At 44.5% G+C, this 23,541-nt stretch overlaps 1 protein-coding gene across 1 annotated transcript in view; it reads left to right on the top strand.

Annotated features, from left to right (window-relative positions):
* The first annotated feature begins 481 nt into the window (after positions 1-481).
* LOC147677799 (ATP-binding cassette sub-family C member 12-like) overlaps positions 482-23,541 on the top strand; it is a 2,578,840-nt gene continuing 2,555,780 nt past the window's right edge. Inside the window, exon 1 of the mRNA XM_086945588.1 lies at positions 482-663. Coding sequence (XP_086801714.1) covers positions 482-663 — 182 coding nt within the window. The remainder of the gene's footprint in view (positions 664-23,541) is intronic.

A 23,541-nucleotide genomic window follows, 5' to 3' on the forward strand; every position in this document is an offset into this window, starting at 1 on the left:
TTTTTGCTTTACTATGTAATAGCCTGGACTGTGTAAATCCACATGACACAGCAATCATATGCAGTGATTTCAATTGCACATACACACCAATAAATGGCCTAGAAATGATAAGAGAGGAGGAGGATTTGGTTGATTGCCTGCCCCAGTTAGAAGTCGGAATATCAAAACTGTGTACTAATGCTGCAGTACAGATAATGCAGATCACTATTGAACAGAACTTAAGGGCATGTAATTGAAGAGTGTCCAATAATGGGAGTGAACATTGCACCTTATATACATTCAAATGGGGTAGTCAAAATCCAGAATAGACTACATAATGTACAGCATGAGACAACAGTGACCACCTCCCCTTTGCAGAGAAGTAACAGGCTACGCAAAAGGGAACCAACTATCTAAAATTAGCTCACCAAAAGCCCGGCCTATTATAGGACACAACCATGGAGTGGTTAAATGGCCCTGTATTACAGATAACATAGCGACAATGGCCAATAGCTATAAGGAATTCGCTGATGTAGCAGGCCGCTACGCAGAAACAAGTGGAAAGGCTGCAACTGCAATTACAATGCGCCAACTGTTGATCATAAAGCGAGAACCATTTCTCACCAGAGTTGCAAGAGAGAAGCATAAGCAAAACCATAAGACAAAATCAAAAGACAATTCCTGGTATACCCTGGATTGCAGGAAAGCCAAAAAATCCTTACTTGAGAATCTAAAACAGGAGAGTGTCCAATCAATAAGGAGAGCTAGGGAATGCCATAGGAAAATACTGGAGAGGGGAGGGGGGGAGTGGGAAAACCCAATTAACCCTTGCGGGCTTGGGCGACTATGAAGGATAGGTAATGGTGCCAGCAAGGGATTTCTTTTGTATTAAAAGCTTTATCAGTCCAGGAGAAGAGCAACAATTCTGAACAATCCTGTCTGAATAATCAGAGACTGCTATACTAAGTACAATTTTTTGAAAACGTGGTTAGAGTCAATCAGCTAACACACAACATAAAAATATCTGAACGAGAGAGACACGGAGAAAATTATCTTGTTGCTAAAAACGGTTACTTTCATAGATTAGTTTTACAAAAAAGAACGAACAGGGTACAGATCAACAATATCAGGTCACAGACACTGAAACAGAGCAAATGAAATAAAAATAGTACAATCAATCAATATTTCATCTGTGAGAAGTCCAATCCTAGCTTGAGTAGTCAAGATGAATCTTGTGATCAGTATATCATCTAGTTGTTTAAATCATAATCACAGGAATAGGACTAGATAGTCGACGTTTCGGCCTCCCGTAGAATACATCAGTGAGACCTTCCTCAGGACAAAAGAACAGTAGATCAGCAGTTGTGACCCTTGTCACAAGGTCACCTCAGACAGTATTGCCGAGATTGACTGCTCCGATCATTCTTGACGGGTCGAATTGTGCTTCCGATTGAGAGTCCCAATCTAACTGCAGGACTACAAACTATTGCGTGATAGATTCTTCGACATTTGCAAAAACATAAAATAAATTACACCAAATACAGTAGTGGACCAAGTGAGGCAATCCCTATTGTGTTTAAACAAGTGGACCAATTGAAGTAGTCCCTCGTGTGTTTGTACAAGGGTCACAACTGCTGATCTACTGTTCTTTTGTCCTGAGAAAGGTCTCACTGATTTATTCTACGGGAGGCCGGAACGTCGACTATCTAGTCCTATTCCTGTGATTATGATTTGAACAACTAGATGATATACTGATCACAAGATTCATCTTGACTCACAAGCTAGGATTGGACTTCTCTACAGATGAAATATTGATTTATTGTACTATTTTTATTTCATTTGCTCTGTTTCAGTGTCTGTGACCTGATTTTGTTGATCTGTACCCTGTTTGTTCTTTTTTGAAAAACAAATCTATAAAAGTAACCATTTTTAGCAACAAGATAATTTTCTCTGTGTCTCTCTTGTTCAGATATTTTTATGTTGTGTGTTAGCTGATTGACTCTAACCACATTTTCAAAAAATTGTACTTAGTATATCAGTCTCTGATTATTCAGACAGGATTGTTCAGAATTGTTGCTCTTCTCCTGGACTGATAAAGCTTTTAATACAAAAGAAATCCCTTGCATAGGAAAATACTGGGCATCTCAAAAAAGAATTGGGAGTAGGCCAGATGGATGGATCTACTCCAGGCTTCAAAATCCAACAACACAACAGAATTATGGAAAATAGTTGCGCTTGGTGACAAGGACCAAATAGCGCATACCTTATACTACTTGGATCCTGTAGCATGGACAGAACATTTTACCAACCTATATTCAGGTTATCAGTCTACCACCGCTAAATACCATGGACCCGAAAATGGCGAGGGATATGGGATCCATTTTACACTAGAAGAAACTGCTTGTGTGCTATATACCAAGTTCGGAAAAGCCTAAGGATTAGATAGACTTCCTGGAGATTTGTTTAAACATAACAAAAAAGGTATGGGTCCCATATGTTAATTTGGTCTGTACTGCTATAGCTACAGGTGCCCCAATGCCGGCCACATGGAGAGGGGCTGAAATTGTCCCTATTCATAGAAAGGCAACAAACAAAAAATAGAGAACTACAGCCTAATAAGCCTAATAGATGTTCTACAATAAATATATACACAATTTTCAATGGGCTAAACAAATGGATGGATGACAACAACATATTATCCACATATCGGGCAGGATTTAGAGCCCCTATAAGTATGATAGGCCAAGTCTTCAGGCTCCTCTGTATGATCTGGAAATACACCAAGATAAAGGCAGGTCATATTTATATAGCAATTGTAGATTTAAGGGCAGCATTTGTTCTAGTACCCAGAGGTCTACAGTGGGGCTCACTGCAGAAACAAAAGCTATCTGCAGACCTGCTAGATCAGATGGCAAGGCTGCATCGTGATAATTATGCAAGAGTTTGATGGGGTATGAATGGTGAGCTCACTGAACCAATTCCTATAGCCGGAAGTGATACAGGAATGCATGTTTGCGCACACCCTGTTCTCGCTCTATATTAACACCTTGGCTGCTAACGGTTTTCCCCTCCTGTGCTAACATTCTTTGAATACCATTATACATGACGAGCTCAGCTCGTCATAAGCACAGCTCAACCGTGCCTCATGACGAGCTAAGCTCGTCATGAGCAGCGAAGGGGTTAATGAGGTGGTTGATTAACTAAAGAAGTAAAATAAATGATGACCCAAAGCGCAGTGGGAAACTTGGGCCCAGCACTATTATTATGACACTATCCTGATTTAGCAGACGCCGAAGGGTTTGCAAAATGTATTCGATGATTTTAACATTTTAATATATAAGGCGTAGAAATAAATATTGTGAAAAAAATGTATATGGCCATAAACCCCCACAAGGGCTTCAGAACTAATCTTAGGGTGAATAATTGGAAATTAGAGGTACAAAAGGGGGTGGTGATGGACAGAGCATCTGAACCAATCAAACACTCACACCCAGTCAACAGATCTGGGTTTAATCCATCACCATTCTTTAGCCCACTCTGCCACCCCAGTTCAGACATGGCCATATGCAAATCAGCCTGACCCTGTGCCTCATGGGAACAGTCCTGCCCGAACTGCCAAGCCATGCCTTCCCTGGACCGGAAACAGGATTCCGAGGACCGGTTTCTGGCATATCAGCCGTCTTCAGCCCGGCTTGCTTGAATCCAGTGGCAAAGTGAGCAAAGGACTCACGTCTGAGCATACCCTGGCCAACTTATGGAGAACAAAGTGGTACAAAAGGGGGTGGTGATGGACGGAGCATCTGAACCAATCAAACACTCACACCCAGTCAACAGATCTGGGTTTAATCCATCACCGTTCTTTAGCCCACTCTGCCACCCAAGTTCAGACATGGACATATGCAAATCAGTCTGACCCTGTGCCTCATGGGAACAGTCCAGCCCGAACTGCCAAGCCATGCCTTCCCTGGACGGGAAACACGCATCCGAGGACCGGTTTCTGGCATTTCAGCCGTCTTCAGCCCGGCTTGCTTGGATCCAGTGGCAAAGTGAGCAAGGGACTCACGTCTGAGCATACCCTGGCCAACTTATGGTGAACAAAGTGGTACAAAAGGGGGTGGTGATTGACGGAGCATCTGAACCAATCAAACACTCACACCCAGTCAACAGATCTGGGTTTAATCCATCACCGTTCTTTAGCCCACTCTGCCACCCCAGTTCAAACATGGCCATATGCAAATCAGTCTGACCCTGTGCCTCATGGGAACAGTCCAGCCCGAACTGCAAAGCCATGCCTTCCCTGGACCAGAAACAAGCTTCCAAGGACTGGTTTCTGGCATTTCAGCGGTCTTCAGCCCGGCTTGCTTGAATCCAGTGGCAAAGTGAGCAAGGGACTCACGTCTGAGCATACCCTGGCCAACGTATGGCAAACAAAGTGGTACAAAAAGGGGTGGTGATGGACGGAGCATCTGAACCAATCAAACATCCACACCCAGTCAACAGATCTGGATTTAATCCATCACCGTTCTTTAGCTCACTCTGCCACTCCAGTTCAGACATCGACATATGCAAATCAGTCTGACCCTGTGCCTCATGGGAACAGTCCAGCCCGAACTGCCAAGCCATGCCTTCCCTGGACCAGAAACAAGCTTCTGAGGACCGGTTTAAGGCATTTCAGCCGTCTTCAGCCCGGCTTGCTTGAATCCAGTGGCAAGGTGAGCAAGGGACTCACGTCTGAGTGACGTAAATAATTAATTTACTCTCTTAATTTCTATGCAGGTAAGTACTTAATCAATACTAACTCAATCGGAAAGAAAGAAAACAGAGTCCGTGGTGTTAGAGTTCTTAGGGGTTTTATTCCTCAAAAAGGAATGGTCTAGACCAGGATATCATGTTCTGACCACCACAGGGGTGTCAGAAGGGATAGAGCGCTCTTTTATTACATTACATAGCTTATATACTTAATTCATGTCATAGGAAACAGTTATAGTAGGCGTAACAGCTGAGAGAAGACAAGATAACAGTATACACGTGTTACTAGTACGTAATCAGAAGGCGTGAACTAGAGGTGTGTGCTAGAAACGTCACAGGTAGGTGTCACAAAAGGGGTGGCACTAACAGAAATGTTGCAATGTCAGCAGAAATTGGAAGCTTGGATACGCGCGCAGCTGCATGACGTGTGATGGACGTAAAACTGGAGGGTGCAGGGGGCTTGACATTTGCAGCGACGGAAAGAGACAGAAGTCTGGCATGTCAGATCAACTTGTCCTTCTATCATATCTGATATCTGGTGTTTAGGAACTGAGCTATCTGGACGGAAAGGTCTCTAGGGCAGAAGCTATTCTATACTAACTGTGAGTGCGTGTATAAGCGCCTGAGTGTCTGTATGAGAAGCGTGGGGGCATGGGCCTTCCATGGGAGCATGGCAACAAGGGCTATGAATTACTTGAATTAGTTGCATAGAGACAGGTCGGCCCCTTGGCTCTGCAGCTGAGGGGAATGTTTACTGAAGCTAGCAGGCAGGAATGTATTTTCGGGGAGCGGAACAGATAACTCGAAGGTTATAGTCAATCTTGGCAGGCAGCAGGCTGAGCTGAGCGCGAGAGGCCGCGCTGAAAGTAAGTCAGAGTTCACGGGTACAGAGGCAGCCTGGGCAGAGGCCCTTGGAGTCCGAAGCCAGAAAAGAGGCTCGGTGGCAGAAATTCAGGGCCTACTCAGCTAGAGCTGAAAAACGGAGAAGTACACCACAAAAAGACGTTGGCATGGCATACTTAGGAACAGACCATTCAACCCATTCAGGGTGGGTCTGAAAGAGGACATGTTGACGTTGGACGCAAATGTATTTGCATCTTCATAGCTGGTACAGGAGGGAAGTTACATGCACTTTAACTCGTACATGGAGACGGTGGGGTACACGCTAGGGAACACAACTTGACCATAAAATTTACATTTCCTCATTCCCTCCTTGTTCCCTACGGACCCTTCATGATATATCAATCATCATAAATTGATCAGTTTGTTCTTGCAGCATCATTTGCTCATCTTTCTTTCTTTGACGGTTTGAGAGAAAACTGGAATGTTCAATGCACGATGTGGCACACAGTCCACATATCGCCGGCCCACACTGTAGGCACAGGCAGCAGCTGAATACTATGACAAGGCCAAAACCTAGGAAGGATAGGATCTTCCATCCCCAAGCAGTTAACGTTGTCCAGAACCAACCGGACCAAGTCCAGGTGCCTGGATTCTGATGTATCTGATTTGCAATTTTATGCAGACAGGTAATAGCTTGATAGACAGATGGCGCGTTTTGTGGGATAAAAACGCAGCAACTTGACCCGATGACCTTACAGGCTCCACCTCTATCTGCCAAGATGACGTCAATAACAAGACGATTTTGAAGGACAACAACCCGCATAGCAGATTGCTCCTCTGTTAAGTTACCTAAGGCGGAGGCAGTTTCATGTACTACAGCTTCAAGTGTTCTAGTTAATCTACGTATTAATTTACTGTTTTGGACGGGGCCTAAAAAGAAAAAGAATCCCTTATTAAAATCAGTGTACTGTTCCCATGCCGTTTCTGTGTAGTCGACAAGTGGGATATCTCTTCTGGATCTATTCTTTACTAGATTTGTATTTCTATGGTAATCGGGGGGAGCTAGGAAAACAGGTGGCAGAAGGAATGCAATATAACAGGTACCATCCCAATCTGGAGGCAAGCATATGTATGCGGTATGACCACAAACAAAATAAGAGTGACTGATAGCTTTGAAGGACGATTTACCATGATCACTGAATTCGACCACAGTAGTGCATTTACTATGACCTAAGTGTACTGAACCTTTCTTTCGGACACATAATTCACCAGTGACAGGTAATACTAGCATATGGGGCAGGACTGGTGCAGCCTCGGATTCGACAGTAAGGATCATAAGGCTAATTGTGTAGTTACCTAATCCATATACTTCATTTTCTAGATCAGTTCCTATTCGAGTGGGGAGTCCCTCCTTATCAGGGAAACAGACGTCGAGCAGGACTAAGTTCAAGTTTCCCCAAACCCAGCCCCCATCGAAAACAGCAATATCAGGATCTAAGGAATTAATTATTTTAAACCATGCACCACAGGAGCCATTGTGAGTGAACGGGTACGGAAAGAGGGGCAGAGCTCCCTTGTAATTCTGGTAGGGAGGGAGTCGGCCACATATCCAGCAGTCTGTAGCATTGTTAGTTTGATGGGAGTGGTGTAACATACTAATGAATGTATTGTTGCGCAGCGCAAGTCTGTAAGAGAGTTCGTGTAGAGGTAACTCACTAAAGGTGTGTTCAGCAGAGACATTGTAAACAGATTGTTCACGCCTGAAAATAGGCCAGTAGATAGGCAGCAGAATGCTAGCAACAATAACTAAGATACTCAGAATAAACATGATTAATAGTGTCACTATACAGTGACTACGAAGTGATTTACAATATGCACTTTTCTTAACTTGTCTCTCTCTCTCTCTATCTCGATCTAGGGGATACATGTCAGAAACTATTTAACCGATTCACCTAGGGGAGGACTTAAACAATTAAACTGTCTGACTTGCTAGATCGGAGTTTCGACCGGTACTCCTCTTGGGGAGTTTTCTCTCGTTCGGTAACTGTAAAGTCTTTTGGCTCAACACAGTCTTTGGTGGGGGTGGACGAGTCTCGGTCTGGTTTCAGTTCATGGAATTTTTTCACATGACTCGTATGGACCCACCCCTTTCTCCCTTCGATCTTCACGGCGGTCCTCGTGGTGAGAAGGACGGTCTTCGGAGATTTCCAGCGGGGCTCCAGCGGACTCTTCCTATCAAAATTTCGCACCAGGACTAGATCCCCAGGACGGACCTCGTGCGGCTTTACATCAGTGTTGTCAGGGAAGGCTGCGGCAACCTGTGAACGACATGATTGGAGTGCAGACATCAAGGAGGCAAGGTAATCTGTCAACATGTTACAATCAACATCAGTGATCTTTTTCGGAATGGGCGTCCCCCACATATTCGGTGGTCTGCCAAAAACCACTTCGTACGGGGATAGCCCTGATCTCGAGTGGGCGACCATCCTCATGTAGAATAGTGCCACGGGCAGGGCGACTATCCAGTCGACCCCTTTCTCCTGACATATTTTTGCAAGGCGTATCTTTAGTGTCTGGTTATGCCTTTCTACAAGGCCTGCGGCTTCCGGATGTCGGACACAATGAAACTTCCACTGGTATCCTAACAGTAAAGAAACTTGTTTCATTAGCTCGGACGAGAAGGGTTGTCCGTTATCTGAGTACACGACACGAGGCAAACCGTATCGTGGGAAGAATTCACGAACCAACTGCTTGGCAGTGGTCGGAGCAGTATAGTCTGAGACTGGGTATGCTTCGGTCCAGCGGGACAGAGCACAAACAACTACAAGGACATACTTGAGTCCTCGACAACGGTTCATCTGGATATAATCCATTTGGAGGACTTCAAAAGGGTGATCGGGAGGATGAAATCCACCTTGCTCTACAGGGACGCTTTTACCTGGATTGAACTGACAACAGATCATGCAAGTACGCACTTTCTGTTTTGCGGCTGCTCGTAAGTGTTTATTGTTCCAAAGATTTTGTAAACTGTCTAACATCGCTTTCTCTCCTAGATGTGCTGGGCTATGTGCTGTATTAATCATGACTTGAACCATAGAGTCAGGGAGAAACCATGTAGATTTTCCCTTCGTCATCCAACCTTGATCTGTCTGGATCCCTCCTAGTTCAATCCATCTCTTTATTTCTTCTGGGGTAGCATGTGCCTGAATATCAATTACATCTAGAGCGGGATCCTTGACTGCCATACACTTTGTCGGTACTGTTGTCTTTGTCACATCAGTTGTCTGGGTGTGAGTCAATGCTGTGCGTTTCGCTGTCTGATCTGCCAGGTCATTACCCTGGGAAACAGAATCTGTGACCTTAGTATGTGCTTTACACTGCATGACTGATATGCCCGAGGGCAAATGTATTGCTTCTAACAATGCTTGAATGAGGGGACCGTGTTGTATCTTGGCACCGTGGGAGGTCAGGAAACCTCGTTCTTGCCATAACATGCCGAAGTCTTGTACAACTCCGAACGCATAACGGGAATCAGTGTATATGTTGACATTTCTGTTCTTGGCTAGTATACAAGCTCGGGTCAGAGCGATGAGCTCTGCTGCTTGAGCAGACAGTGTGTCAATACGATGTGTTTCTTTAACTTCAGTTTCAGTGGTCACTGCATACGCGGCCACTAATTCTCCTGTATTTGTTCTCAGGCATGAACCGTCCACATAAAGTGTCAGGTCTGGGTTTGTCAGTGGAACATCTGTTAAATCTCGTCTAGGTTTTGTTACTGCATTAATGATTTCTATACAATCATGCGGGGCTGGATCTGTCATAATTGTAGGTAACAGTGTTGCGGGGTTCAGAATACTGCAGCGCCTGATTTCTATGTGTGGCTGGAATAACGTTAATTCATAACCTGTCAGTCGTGCTATAGTCAAGTGCTGAGTCTGGGTTCTGTTTAACAGAACCTCTACAGAGTGTGGAACTTGTACTGTTAATTGATGGCCTAAAACAATTGAATCGCTCTGTCTGATGGCTAGTGCTGTTGCTGCTACTGACTTCAAGCACGCAGGGAGTGCCTGGGCTACTGAATCCAATGTACTTGAGAAATAAGCGCAAGGCTTATGTGAACCTGCTTGATCTTGAGTGAGGACAGACAATGCTGTACCATCACGTTCTGTAACAAAAAGTGTAAACGGTTTGCTGTAACATGGTGTCGCTAAAACTGGTGCTTGGCATAAGGCTTTCTTTAATTCTTCAAAAGCTTGTGTGTGTTCCTGAGTCCAAGGGAGGGCAGTCGAAGTCGCTGCCTCCTGTGTCGTTAACTGGATGAGTGGTTTGGCCAGAAATGCATATTGAGGAATCCATTGTCTGCAGTACGAGGTGAGGCCTATGAAGGCCCGCACTTCCTTTTGTGTCTGGGGTTGTGGCATATTTGCAATTAACTGAATGCGATCGGGAGTGAGCTGTCTCCCCACTTTGGACAGCAAGTGACCCAAGTACACAACTTGCTGAACACAGAATTGTAGCTTCGAAGGAGACACCTTGTGTCCCTTGTCGGCCAGAAAATGTAAAACTGTCAGTGATGCTTGTTCACATTCGGGCTCACTTCGTGCGGTGATCAGTAGATCATCCACGTATTGCAGTAAAGCGGTGTTAACTGGCATTTGAATACAATCTAGTTGTCTTTTCAGTGCTTGACTGTAGATGCTGGGGCTTTCTGTGAATCCTTGAGGTGCGCGTGAAAATTTGAAGCTGCGTCCATTTAAACTGAATCCGAAGAGATATTGGCTCTCTGGATCAATAGGCACGCTGAAGAAGGCGTTCTTGAGGTCAATTACAGTAAAGAACGTTGCTTCTGGGTCAATAGCAGTCAATAAGGATGAGATGTCGGGAACCACAGGGTACTGTGGAATAATACATTTATTCAGTTCTCGAAGATCAATCACCAGCCGATATACTGGCGGTGCATTGGGATCGGTACGTTTAAGAATCGGAATGATCGGTGAATTACAGACATTGGAGTCGGTCTCTACGACCACTCCTTGGGCAATGAGCTCATCAATGATTTTCAGTAAAGCCACTACAGCATCGGGTGGTAACTTGTATTGTCTGATTCTTGGTAAAACAACACCTGCCTTGAGTGTAACGCGGTATGGGGTGATATGCATGCAACCTACATCAGTTGGGCCTTTTGCCCACAAGTAATCTGGCACATTTTTCAATCTGACATCGAATTCTCGTAAAACATAATGACCCTTGAAATCCCGTAGAAAGAGTCTAACTCCCTCCGGGGAACAGCAGATTATAGCTCCTAGAGCCTTCAATGTTTTAATTCCTAACAGATTTTCTGGACATGATTTTGTAAGTAACAAGTCTGTAACACGTGATAATGGACCCACAGCCAGGGGGACTGGTTCTGATACCTCATTTACAATAGGCTGTCCTGAAAAACCAAGGGAAACATTCTGTGAGCCTGAGAGGGGTGCCCCTGGGACTTCATCATGGCTGATCGTAGTGCGACTTGCCCCTGTGTCAATTAAAAACTTTCTGTCTTTTCCCAATACGTGACTGTGTACATAAGGACCTTCTTGATCTACAGGAATTTCAATAAGAGGCAAGCCACCTTCCCTCTCTAGGCTGTTTCATGTATATCGGGGGTAATCTGGATAAGCGGACTGGGCATACTGGTACATCTGTTGCGAAACTTGCTGAGACGCGGCAATGGGCTGTGGCTGTGGTACCGCTACTGTCTGTGCTGGAGGTGAAGAAGCATGCATAGGCTGTGTATTCTGTGTATTCTGTGAAGACTGATGCTGGTTATGATCTTGTCTAGGCGGATGCGGTCTTTCTTTAGTTTTACCTGTTGCTATGTTATGTTTCAAAACTGGGCATTCATGTACGTAGTGACCTGGCTGCTTGCAATAGTTGCATGTCCCTTTAACGGGAGCTGCAGTGTGACTTGTCTGGGTCCCACCTTTTCTCTGACCGTCGGCTGGGACCGTCTGAGCTACTAACATTTTCATCTTCGTGTCTTTCATGCGTTTCTGTTCCTGATCCTGCTCTTCTCTAATTCTGTTCTGATGATATTGGAGCATCTGTAACATCTGGGATGGCGTATTTGCCTGCCAAGTACTTTCAACTTTGTACACTCGGTTTTTAACTAATGGTAGGGAGTTCTCGACTAGTTTTGATACAAAAAGGTGCGGATATGACTCGCTACTTGGTTTGAGGCCACTATTGATAATGAAACATTTCTCGAATCTTGAATAGAAGTCACTAGTATCTTCATCATGTTTCTGTTTACAGGACGAGATAGCGTCCCAATCTTCCTTTCTAGTTGTCAATAATCTTGGCAGAACCTGTACTATTAAACCTGGTAATGCTTTAGTTTTGTCCCCAAGGCCTACCCCTGGGATACGTTTGCTTTCTTCGTCTTCTATCTCTGCCCATGCAATCTTTGTGTCTCCCACCTCCCATTCCTTTTCCTTTAGTTTCTCGTAGATGCCCGTGGGCAACAGTACTTTTAACATTTTCATGATATCATCATATGTGTAATCCCCCATCAGTAACATGTCTTTAAGCTCTCTGTGGAAACCTGCGGGATCTTTATCATGACACGGTACTAGTTTCTTCATTTCTAACAGTTCTAACTTGGTCAGAGGCGTGTGAACATACACGCGTTTCAAAAGGTGATCCGTACCCATAACAGGGTGTACTTCTCGTAAGGGGTTCTGACTTTCAATGCCACCCCCGCATTGCATGTGATACGTTTTTCTTTCTGGAGGCGGGGCGGGAACATATTCGGAGCTTATGAAAGTGTCATATCTACGGCGTTGTTCTAGAATTATTTGAATTAATTTGGTGCTTAAGCCTCTCCATCTATCCATGAGTAGTGCTTCTAGTGTTTCGTGAAGGGGACCTGGATCAGAATGATGGTTTCTGTATTTGATGAGGAGGTGCTGAATCATGTATACACCTGCTAATTTCTGCTCGTCTGGGGAAAGGTTCAGAAATGTCTGCGCTACTGTGTCATCATTATATATGTCTGGATTTTCGGCCCATGATACCACTGACCGGGCTAGTTCTTGCTCATCCATAGAATTGAGTACATGGAACCCCATTCGGTCTCGAAGCCTTTTATCAGTTTCCTGGAACTGATGTTCAGCAGAATTCGGGTTTGTCAAGGCAGAGAAAAAAACTCTCTTGCTTTCTGGACGGATGCCTTTCCTAAGGTAATTTCCCTTACCTACATATGCTATAGTATCTGCAGCTCTTTCTGGTTCTTCAAGTTCTTCTTCCTCCTCGGAGGAAGCTTTTTGTTTCTCCTTTTGGTGTACTGCTAGCACTGCTTTCCTAATTTTCCTGTACATAGTGGCTATGCAAGTCCCCTTATCATGTTTTCCTTCAGCTATATTTTGACCCCACTTGTTCAATGCATCTAATTCACTCTGATCTGTTCCAGGCCTATCTCGTTCTCTTATTAGACAGTTTATGAAAAATCGTAGTATCTGTGCTTGAATGTCAACTTTCTGTTTCTCCATGGCCTCCTTAATACTGTCAGGGTCTTTCCCTGTCTGAACAAACTCATATATTCTATCCAGACGATCCTTCATTCCTACATAACATAGCAAGATATCAGTAGCAGATCTTAACCGTAGTGATGCCAATATCATTAGATCGTCTTTTCCGGGTACTGGATCGTATCTGCAAACTGAAAGGTTTTCTTTAAATGCGTCAAAGCGGGGTGACCTGAACGTGAGAGGACTCTGCATATCCCTGAGATTTAATCTGTGTGTCAATGGCGGGGTCCGAGGACCCGCGGTTGCACCTCCTGAAGCGGAGGCTTGTGCAGTATCTCCCTGTGGAGTCGGTATCTGAACTTGAATTTGTCGTTTAGTTAGATCCGGTAAACGTGGTTTCGGTAGGTCTATTTTGGGTGCGGGAAGTGGCGGGGCTGGCGGAACGGGGGAGGTCTGTCGCGGTACTGGCGGAACATGATCTGGGGGCGGGGTGCCCCCGTCCCCGTCAGTAGGCAAGGTGCGAACAGGCAGATTGGTGTAAGCCGGTGCTACATCCTCTAGATAAGAATTTAGGAATATATCTTTAGTAGTCTTATGCATTACTTTAGTTGGGATCAATGGTGGCGGTAAGTTTTTCGGTATTTCTGATAGGGCCTCAGGTGTACCCTCGGCCGCAAGATACATACCGTTTACAAGATTATGTCGTGCGCGGTCTATCTGTTCAGTTTTTACTCGGATCCCCTCGGTAACTAGTTCGTTTTCTTGGGCTTTCTCTGATTCTTTAAGTCTATCTTCTCTACGTAATGCTCTTTCAGCACGTTTATGTGATTCCTTACGCCAAAATTCTATGGCGTCTTTCTGAGATTGTCTGGCTTTCTTTTTCCATAGTGCTTCCTCTACCTTCATGATGCACTCGGCATCCCATGTTCCGTTAACGGGCCATCTGTGTCTTTCGTCTAGGTGTTTAGTATAGTCAGTCCATAAGTCTAGATACAATATGGCGTCTATGCCGTGCTTATGGTACATAAAGTTACCTGGAGTGTCCCTAGGGGGGATAGGAATTTCTTCCTCCAGTATCCCTTTCCTAGTTCCTATCTGCTTTAACTTGTTGAAAAACGGCATTTTGCTTACTTAGTACTGAATGCTCAATCCTTAGTTTACTTAATACTGGGTACAGCTAATTTGTACAAGAAACACAATAATTCACATTAAAAACGGTCACATTCACATTCATACCACGACATTAATCACATGAAAAGACAGTTGAGACATAGATGACTACCCCCTATACTGGATGTACTGCTAAACAGTACAGATACACTGGTGTAACAGTGCAGAAATTCAGAATACTAGATATACTGCTAAACAGTACAGATACACTGCCTAAAAAACAGTGCAGACCGGACTTGTGTACCCAAACCCGTCTAGATACGTCCCAGCAATGGTACTCACCGGGAAGCACGGAAACAGAAGGCCTCGGAAAACTCGACTGGACTCGATTCGACACTTCGGAAAAACTTCGGAAAACTTCGGAAAATTTCGGAAACCTGGTGGGCCTCTTGACACCTCGGACCTTGCTTCTTTCGGCTAGGCTCTGGTCGGGATCCTCCGCACTCCTCACCGCCTCGTCTGGGTACTGATCGCAGTCTTCGTCACCTCCGTGGGTCAGAGGGAGATGCAGGAAATCCTGCCGGTACGCGTAGTTTCCATCTAACTGATGGCAGGGGACATAGCTTGCAATGCACCAACCGGCGCGTGAGGTGGGGGAGGGGTCCCTGTTCGGGCGCCAAAATGACGTAAATAATTAATTTACTCTCTTAATTTCTATGCAGGTAAGTACTTAATCAATAATAACTCAATCGGAAAGAAAGAAAACAGAGTCTGTGGTGTTAGAGTTCTTAGGGGTTTTATTCCTCAAAAAGGAATGGTCTAGACCAGGATATCATGTTCTGACCACCACAGGGGTGTCAGAAGGGATAGAGCGCTCTTTTATTACATTACATAGCTTATATACTTAATTCATGTCATAGGAAACAGTTATAGTAGGCGTAACAGCTGAGAGAAGACAAGATAACAGTATACACGTGTTACTAGTACGTAATCAGAAGGCGTGAACTAGAGGTGTGTGCTAGAAACGTCACAGGTAGGTGTCACAAAAGGGGTGGCACTAACAGAAATGTTGCAATGTCAGCAGAAATTGGAAGCTTGGATGCGCGCGCAGCTGCATGACGTGTGATGGACGTAAAACTGGAGGGTGCAGGGGGCTTGACATTTGCACCGACGGAAAGAGACAGAAGTCTGGCATGTCAGATCAACTTGTGCTTCTATCATATCTGATATCTGGTGTTTAGGAACTGAGCTATCTGGACGGAAAGGTCTCTAGGGCAGAAGCTATTCTATACTAACTGTGAGTGCGTGTATAAGCGCCTGAGTGTCTGTATGAGAAGCGTGGGGGCATGGGCCTTCCATGGGAGCATGGCAACAAGGGCTATGAATTACTTGAATTAGTTGCATAGAGACAGGTCGGCCCCTTGGCTCTGCAGCTGAGGGGAATGTTTACTGAAGCTAGCAGGCAGGAATGTATTTTCGGGGAGCGGAACAGATAACTCGAAGGTTATAGTCAATCTTGGCAGGCAGCAGGCTGAGCTGAGCGCGAGAGGCCGCGCTGAAAGTAAGTCAGAGTTCACGGGTACAGAGGCAGCCTGGGCAGAGGCCCTTGGAGTCCGAAGCCAGAAAAGAGGCTCGGTGGCAGAAATTCAGGGCCTACTCAGCTAGAGCTGAAAAACGGAGAAGTACACCACAAAAAGACGTTGGCATGGCATACTTAGGAACGGACCATTCAACCCATTCAGGGTGGGTCTGAAAGAGGACATGTTGACGTTGGACGCAAATGTATTTGCGTCTTCATAGCTGGTACAGGAGGGAAGTTACATGCACTTTAACTCGTACATGGAGACGGTGGGGTACACGCTAGGGAACACAACTTGACCATAAAATTTACATTTCCTCATGAGCATACCCTGGCCAACTTACGGCGAACAAAGTGGTACAAAAGGGGGTGGTAATGGAGGAGCATCTTAACCAATCAAACACTCACACCCAGTCAACAGATCTGGGTTTAATCCATCACCGTTCTTTAGCCCACTCTGCCACCCCAGTTCAGACATGGCCATATGCAAATCAGTCTGACCCTGTGCCTCATGGGAAAAGTCCAGCCCGAACTGCCGAACCATGCCTTCCCTGGACCGGAAACAAGCTTCCGAGGATCGGTTTCTGGCATTTCAGCCGTCTTCAGCCCGGCTTGCTTGAATCCAGTGGCAAAATGAACAAGGGACTCACGTCTGAGCATACCCTGGCCAACTTATGGCGAACAAAGTGGTACAAAAGGGGGTGGTGATGGACGGAGCATCTGAACCAATCAAACACTCACACCAAGTCAACAGATCTGGGTTTAATCCATCACCGTTCTTTAGCCCACTCTGCCACCCCAGTTCAGACATGACCATATGCAAATCAGTCTGACCCTGTGCCTCATGGGAACAGTCCAGCCCGAACTGCCAAGCCATGCCTTCCCTGGACCGGAAAAAAGCTTCCGAGGACTGGTTTCTGGCATTTCAGCCGTCTTCAGCCGGCTTGCTTGAATCCAGTGGCAAAGTGAGCAAGGGACTCACGTCTGAGCATACCCTGGCCAACTTATGGCAAACAAAGTGGTACAAAAGAGGGTGGTGATGGACGGAGCATCTGAACCAATCAAACACTCACACCCAGTCAACAGATCTGGGTTTTAATCCATCACCGTTCTTTAGCCCACTCTGCCACCCAGTTCAGACATGGCCATATGCAAATCAGTCTGACCCTGTGCCTCGTGGGAACAGTCCAGCCCAAACTTCCAAGCCATGCCTTCCCTGGACCGGAAACAAGCTTCCGAGGACCAGTTTCTTGCATTTCAGCCGTCTTCAGCCCAGCTTGCTTGAATCCAGTGGCAAAGTGAGCAAGGGACTCACGTCTGAGCATACCCTGGCCAACTTATGGCAAACAAAGTGGTACAAAATGGGGTGGTGATGGACGGAGCATCTGAACCAATCAAACACTCACACCCAGTCAACAGATCTGGGTTTAATCCATCACTGTTCTTTCTGTTTCCGGTCCAGGGAAGGCATGGCTTGTCAGTTTGGGCTGGACTGTTCCTATGAGGCAAGGGGTCAGACTGATTTGCATGCGGCCATGTCTGAACTGGGGTGGCAGAGTGGACTAAAGAATGGTGATGGTTTAAACCCAGATCACTTTACTGGGTGTGAGTGTTTGATTGGTTCAGATGCTCCGTCCATCACGACCCCCTTTTGTACTGCTTTGTTCGCCATACGTTGGCCAGGGTATGCTCAGACGTGAGTCCCTTGCTCACTTTGCCACTGGATTCAAGCAAGCCGGGCTGAAGACGGCTGAAATGCCAGAAACCGGTCATCGGAGGCTTGTTTCCGGTCCAGGGAAGGCATGGCTTGGCAGTTCGGGCTGAACTGTTCCCATGAGGCACAGGGTCAGACTGATTTGCATGTGGCTATGTCTGAACTGGGGTGGCGGAGTGGGTTAAAGAACGGTGATGTTTTAAACCCAGATCTGTTGACTGGGTGAGAGTGTTTGATTGGTTCAGATGCTCCGTGCATCACCACCCCCTTTTGTACCGTAATTGGAAATTAGAGCATGTCCAAATCTTCACCTATTTGGGTATACTACGCGATTCAAAGTTGGCATGTGAATCACAGATAAATCACTCTGCACTGGCACTCGCACAGGGGCCTGGGGCAATTAGGAAGTATATCCTATCCTCAAGTAAACCAACAACCCCAGAATTAGAGATTTACAAATTTGGACATGCTCTAATTTCCAATTACGGTACAAAAGGGGGTGGTGATGCACGGAGCATCTGAACCACTCAAACACTCACACCCAGTCAACAGATCTGGGTTTAATCCATCACTGTTCTTTCTGTTTCCGGTCCAGGGAAGGCATGGCTTGTCAGTTTGGGCTGGACTGTTCCCATGAGGCACGGGGTCAGACTGATTTGCATGCGGCCATGTCTGAACTGGGGTGGCAGAGTGGACTAAAGAATGGTGATGGTTTAAACCCAGATCACTTGACTGGGTGTGAGTGTTTGATTGGTTCAGATGCTCCGTCTATCACCACCCCCTTTTGTACTGCTTTGTTCGCCATAAGTTGGCCAGGGTATGCTCAGACGTGAGTCCCTTGCTCACTTTGCCACTCGATTCAAGCAAGCCGGGCTGAAGACGGCTGAAATCCTAGAAACCGGTCATCGGAGGCTTGTTTCTGGTCCAAGGAAGGCATGGCTTGGCAGTTCGGGCTGAACTGTTCCCATGAGGCACAGGGTCAGACTGATTTGCATTTGGCCATGTCTGAACTGGGGTGGCAGAGTGCGCTAAAGAACAGTGATAGTTTAAACCCAGATCTGTTGACTGGGTGTGAGTGTTTGATTGGTTCAGATGCTCCGTCCATCACCACCCCCTTTTGTACCGCTTTGTTTGCCATAAGTTGGCAGGGTATGCTCAGACGTGAGTCCCTTGCTCGCTTTGCCACTGGATTCAAGCAAGCCGGGCTGAAGACGGCTGAAATGCCAGAAACCGGTCATCGGAGGCTTGTTTCCGGTCCAGGGCAGGCATGGCTTGGCAGTTCGGGCTGGACTGTTCCCATGAGGCACGGGGTCAGACTGATTTGCATGTGGCTATGTCTGAACTGGGGTGGCAGAGTGGGTTAAAGAACGGTGATGTTTTAAACCCAGATCTGTTGACTGGGTGTGAGTGTTTGATTGGTTCAGATGCTCCGTGCATCACCACCCCCTTTTGTACCGTAATTGGAAATTAGAGCATGTCCAAATCTTCACCTATTTGGGTATACTACGCGATTCAAAGTTGGCATGTGAATCACAGATAAATCACTCTGCACTGGCACTCGCACAGGGGCCTGGGGCAATTAGGAAGTACAGCCTATCCTCAAGTAAACCAACAACCCCAGAATTAGAGATTTACAAATCTAAAGTACAGGCAGCTGCCCTCTATGGATCAGAAATCTGGGGTAATGGTGATACTAAGCAAAAAATAAATGAGAAGAATAGGTTTGTGAGGAGCATCTAGGGCTACCCCTGACAACGGCACTTACCCCAATGCTTCACAATTTAAATGTGAAACTTACAAGGAAAATTGCACCTCTATGCTTTACTGGATTAGGCTATGGACAACGTCTGAACTAGCAGCCTATAGAGAAGGCATCAAAGAACTCCTAGCTATCGATAGATGCCTAACTTTTCCCCGGCTTAGATTTGTTAAGAAATGGTTAACAGAACTTAGTCTCTGCTCTTATTGGACAGAGCAACACAAGTAATCTCAAAGCTGTGAGAACACGCTGAAATAAACATATTGGTGCCCTAAATACACTCATCACAACCCTAATTAGGGCAGACTAACAATGCAATTTCTTAATGTTAAACCTAACCCCTGTTTTGAAGAGTTCCTTGACAATATGCAGCTGCATCTGGCGAAAATCTTGTACTTGAAATTAAGGGATAATGTAATCCAGATCAAAAGCTATACTGCAACTTGGGGAGAACAAACTGGCACTTCATGCACTTTAGACCTTACTGAAAACACTGTGCATATCCTCTTCTTTTGCCCAGCATACGCTAGGGCAAGAAAGAAATGGATCTGTCTTTTGTGCAATAGGCTGGGATTTAGGAAGCATCAAGAGGCCTTAGGGGTTTTGAATATAACACGGCACCATATGTAATATTTGCTACACTTAAATACCTGCTTACAGTAGGGCTTACACAAAGAAAGAAGGGGCTAACGTTGTGATGTGCTGTAAACAATGTATTCCCTTGTTTGGAATTTGCACTATGAAGGATGTTACTTCTTATTGTAAATATTCTATATCATTTTATATTGTTTTTAATGATCTTACATACACGAGCAGAATGGGGTCTAGTTTGTAACATTGTATTCAATAGCACGCTCTCTACCTACCATGGACTTTGTACTGAGACTGATTATAGATTTATTGTGACAGTGTATATATGGTTTAACTGATCTTAAATACTTTTGATTTTAAATTGTCCACTTTTACTGACCGAAAATTATGTCTTTCTAAGGACTTCTTGATAAAGTCAAGGACTGGCATTTAATTTGCTGGTTTGGCTCTTATGGCTGAAACCTAAACAGTATTTCCATGTATGTTTATAATATAGTTGATTATGGACTATTTGAAAATCTTGTTTAATTATGAAACTTTTTTGGCCTGTGAGCGAAATAAAGATTTAAAATGAAATGAACACCAGTTGTCCCTCGAACATGCAGTGGACTTAGGGCAATGGAGATTTCTCTCTTACAGAGGCCAGCTATCCCAGGTAAACTGAGTCTCCACAGCACTGCAGCACTGTTCACGTTGTGAGAAATTCTAACTTAGCTGCGTTCAGTCATAATCCCACAGTTAGTAGCGGTGTCCCATTGACTTCTCAATCAAACGCATACAACAAATTTCTGAGCCTGTGGTTCCCGTCGTGTTGAGCAGGATTACTATTGCAACAACATGTCATCAGTCGGGATAAACAAATCTTTTTCACTGCGGTCTAAACCCAACTCATGTTTTCTATAGTGGGTGAACAATCCAATGCTTGGTGATTTCAGCTTCACAAGGATAGAAAGAACCGACATCGGTAGGATAAAAGAACCAATGAACGCGTGGCTGCCACAAGTCAGTTATCCCTGTGGAAAATTTTCTAACACTGTTCGAAACTCATAAATCAGATGAATAGTTAAGCCCCACGTTCATGGTTTGCATTTATACTGATGGTAGATATCACTCAAACTTTTGCACTTCTGCTGCGTGGCCGGTTTCAGTTCTGCGTGTTTGTTTGACAGGTGTAGTGACCCAGTCAAACTACTTACCTGTCACTATCCACAGAGTGCGTTGTGCCCAGCATGCACTGGGCGCTTGTAGCCAGAAGCAAGAAGCCAGAAGCAAGAACATCACAGGACTCATCCCAGCTTCACCAGGTACTTGAAAAAACAATGAGTAGAGGTATTTTAATGATGGCCCAAGGGCATCCAAATTATTCTACGTCTCTTGACACAGTCAGACTAGAGTCAAGCTCAACAGGATAGTCTTTTCCTGCTGATTCTGCCAAACCTGTTCCCTTGGCTGTGGTTTTGCTAGACAGGAGGTGGGAACAAAGGAATCTTGTTTTTCCATCAATGCACATCACTAATAGGATGATGAGGCATTTGGCTATCTTGTTCCACCATTCCGTGGCTCTTTCTAGGCTATCATTGCAGACCATAAGCATAACATTGGTATTGCTTCCAAAGACACAAAGATTGTCCCGGAGTGCAACTACATTTTGAGTTGCACTCACAGATACATGAATCACATTTGGATATGGACAGTACCCCTTCCAGTACTCCCCTGCCAATCCTAACTTGTCTCTCAGTGCAACTACATTTCAAGTTGCCATCACGGCTACAGTTACATGAATTACATTTGGATGTAGACAGTACCCACTCCATTACTATTCTGAAAATTCTAACTTTACAGTTACAACTATAGTAACATTCAATTTATTTTAATGATGATACCATTCAGCTTTTTCTGATACTGATGATATTCAACTATTGCTAACACTGGTCACCACACCAAAAGCATTATCAGGTAGGTTAACTATTATGTGCTAATGTTCTGTGATATCACTGAAGTGCCATGCAATACACAATTTACTGTATATTTATGTGATATGCAAATTAATTAGTTTTCTATGAATATTTGGCAATTTTTCAAAGTGTCATTCATGGTATTCAGGCATACCTTTCTCTTAAATGGGCAAAGCAGTCAGGCATTTTTCTTAAAAGGGTAATATATTTGTAGTCCACGATCAGCTTCTGCAATGTTATTACATTGAGTCCAAATACCCAGATATCCTTTGATGAAACCATGAAATTTCACCCTGGAACAGTTTTTGGGAGTTTTGAATTACGATAGTTCCGGGAGTAGTTGACTTTTCTTTCATATGCTTGTTCAAGGTATTTTTGTGCGTGTTTTTTATTGTATCAGATTGATATCAATTACTACAGCAGTGCCATCTTTGGTGAACACAACACCAGGTTTTTTTAATTCACCTTGGTTATTCTTGATATGGGGTTCCATATATGTATGTGTTCCAACCACATCTGTTTGATCTATCAATGAGAAGTTTTAGAATGTTATTGTGTCTTTTGTGTTAGGACATGTACCAGATACAGGCACAATTATGTCACATGTTTTGCAACATGTACGTGGTGAATGTTCAATCTCTTCCTCTGGGGATGGTTTCTCTGGTGCTTATGGCATTGGCTCTAGACAGATATGTATTGGTTTTCCTTCACTTTCATGTGCTTTGTAATCCAGAAATGTAAGGTTGGATTATTTTCTAGATATTTGATACCATCTATTTGTACAGGGAGTTTTTTCCATTTCTCAGATTTTTCTTTCCTCCAGTCATAAGATGCTACAAACTGCAAATGGTAGTTTTGGAATCAGTTGCTGTATACTTCTAGCTGGTGAGCTTTGATGATATTATCAATGTTAGCTTTTCTATCATATCTCCTGCATACATGTATGAGAGAGCAATATACAAATGTTGAGTTTCTCTGAGTAATAATAACATGTTGATTGCTGTAGTTGTACACAGCTTTGGCATACTTGGCCAGAGCTTTGATGCTTTAGATGAAAGGAGACCATCGCAAGTGTAGGCAGGAAGGTGAAGGTACTGTATGACATATTTCTTTATTCTATGGTCTAACTCAATGAGAGGCTTCACTTCTATGCCTGCCATTCCAATTTAAGTGACAGCTTAGGAACCAGGCATTGACATAAAGTTTCAACCTTTTGTGTGGGCTTGCGTGGCAGACTGTCAAGAGTTTTACCCATGCTGTTAGTACATAATTTATTTTGCATGACCTGTGTGTGGTTCAAAGTTCAATCCATGGTGCCTTTCACTGTCAGCTGGATTTTGCCATGATTTGTAATTATTCGACTGAATGTTGTCTTTATGATGGCTTATAAGGAAGCCGTTTATCTTTTTGACATTCAGTTTTAGTACTCCTTCCGTAACATGTGTTACAGAGTACTGCTATGATGTCTGCAAAGGCTAGAATGGTGATTTGGTCACTAAGTTCAACTGAGTGAGTCCTTGCCATTTTTCTGAAGATCACATATTAGAAATTCCATGGCAATATTAAACAACAATGGGGATAGAGAGTCACGTTGTTTTATCCCAATTTTCAATGCAATTTCTGGGGTCATTGTTTTTAGGTCACACCTAGCAGCATGCATGCGCTATATAGGCAAAAATACCTTTTCCGATCGCTTTGACTTTTTAGTAAAAAAAGTGCACGCATTCCATTGCCATCAATGGTAACGCGTG

The sequence above is a fragment of the Lissotriton vulgaris genome, chromosome 12 (assembly GCF_964263255.1).
Source record: "Lissotriton vulgaris chromosome 12, aLisVul1.2, whole genome shotgun sequence".
NCBI lineage: Eukaryota > Metazoa > Chordata > Amphibia > Caudata > Salamandridae > Lissotriton > Lissotriton vulgaris.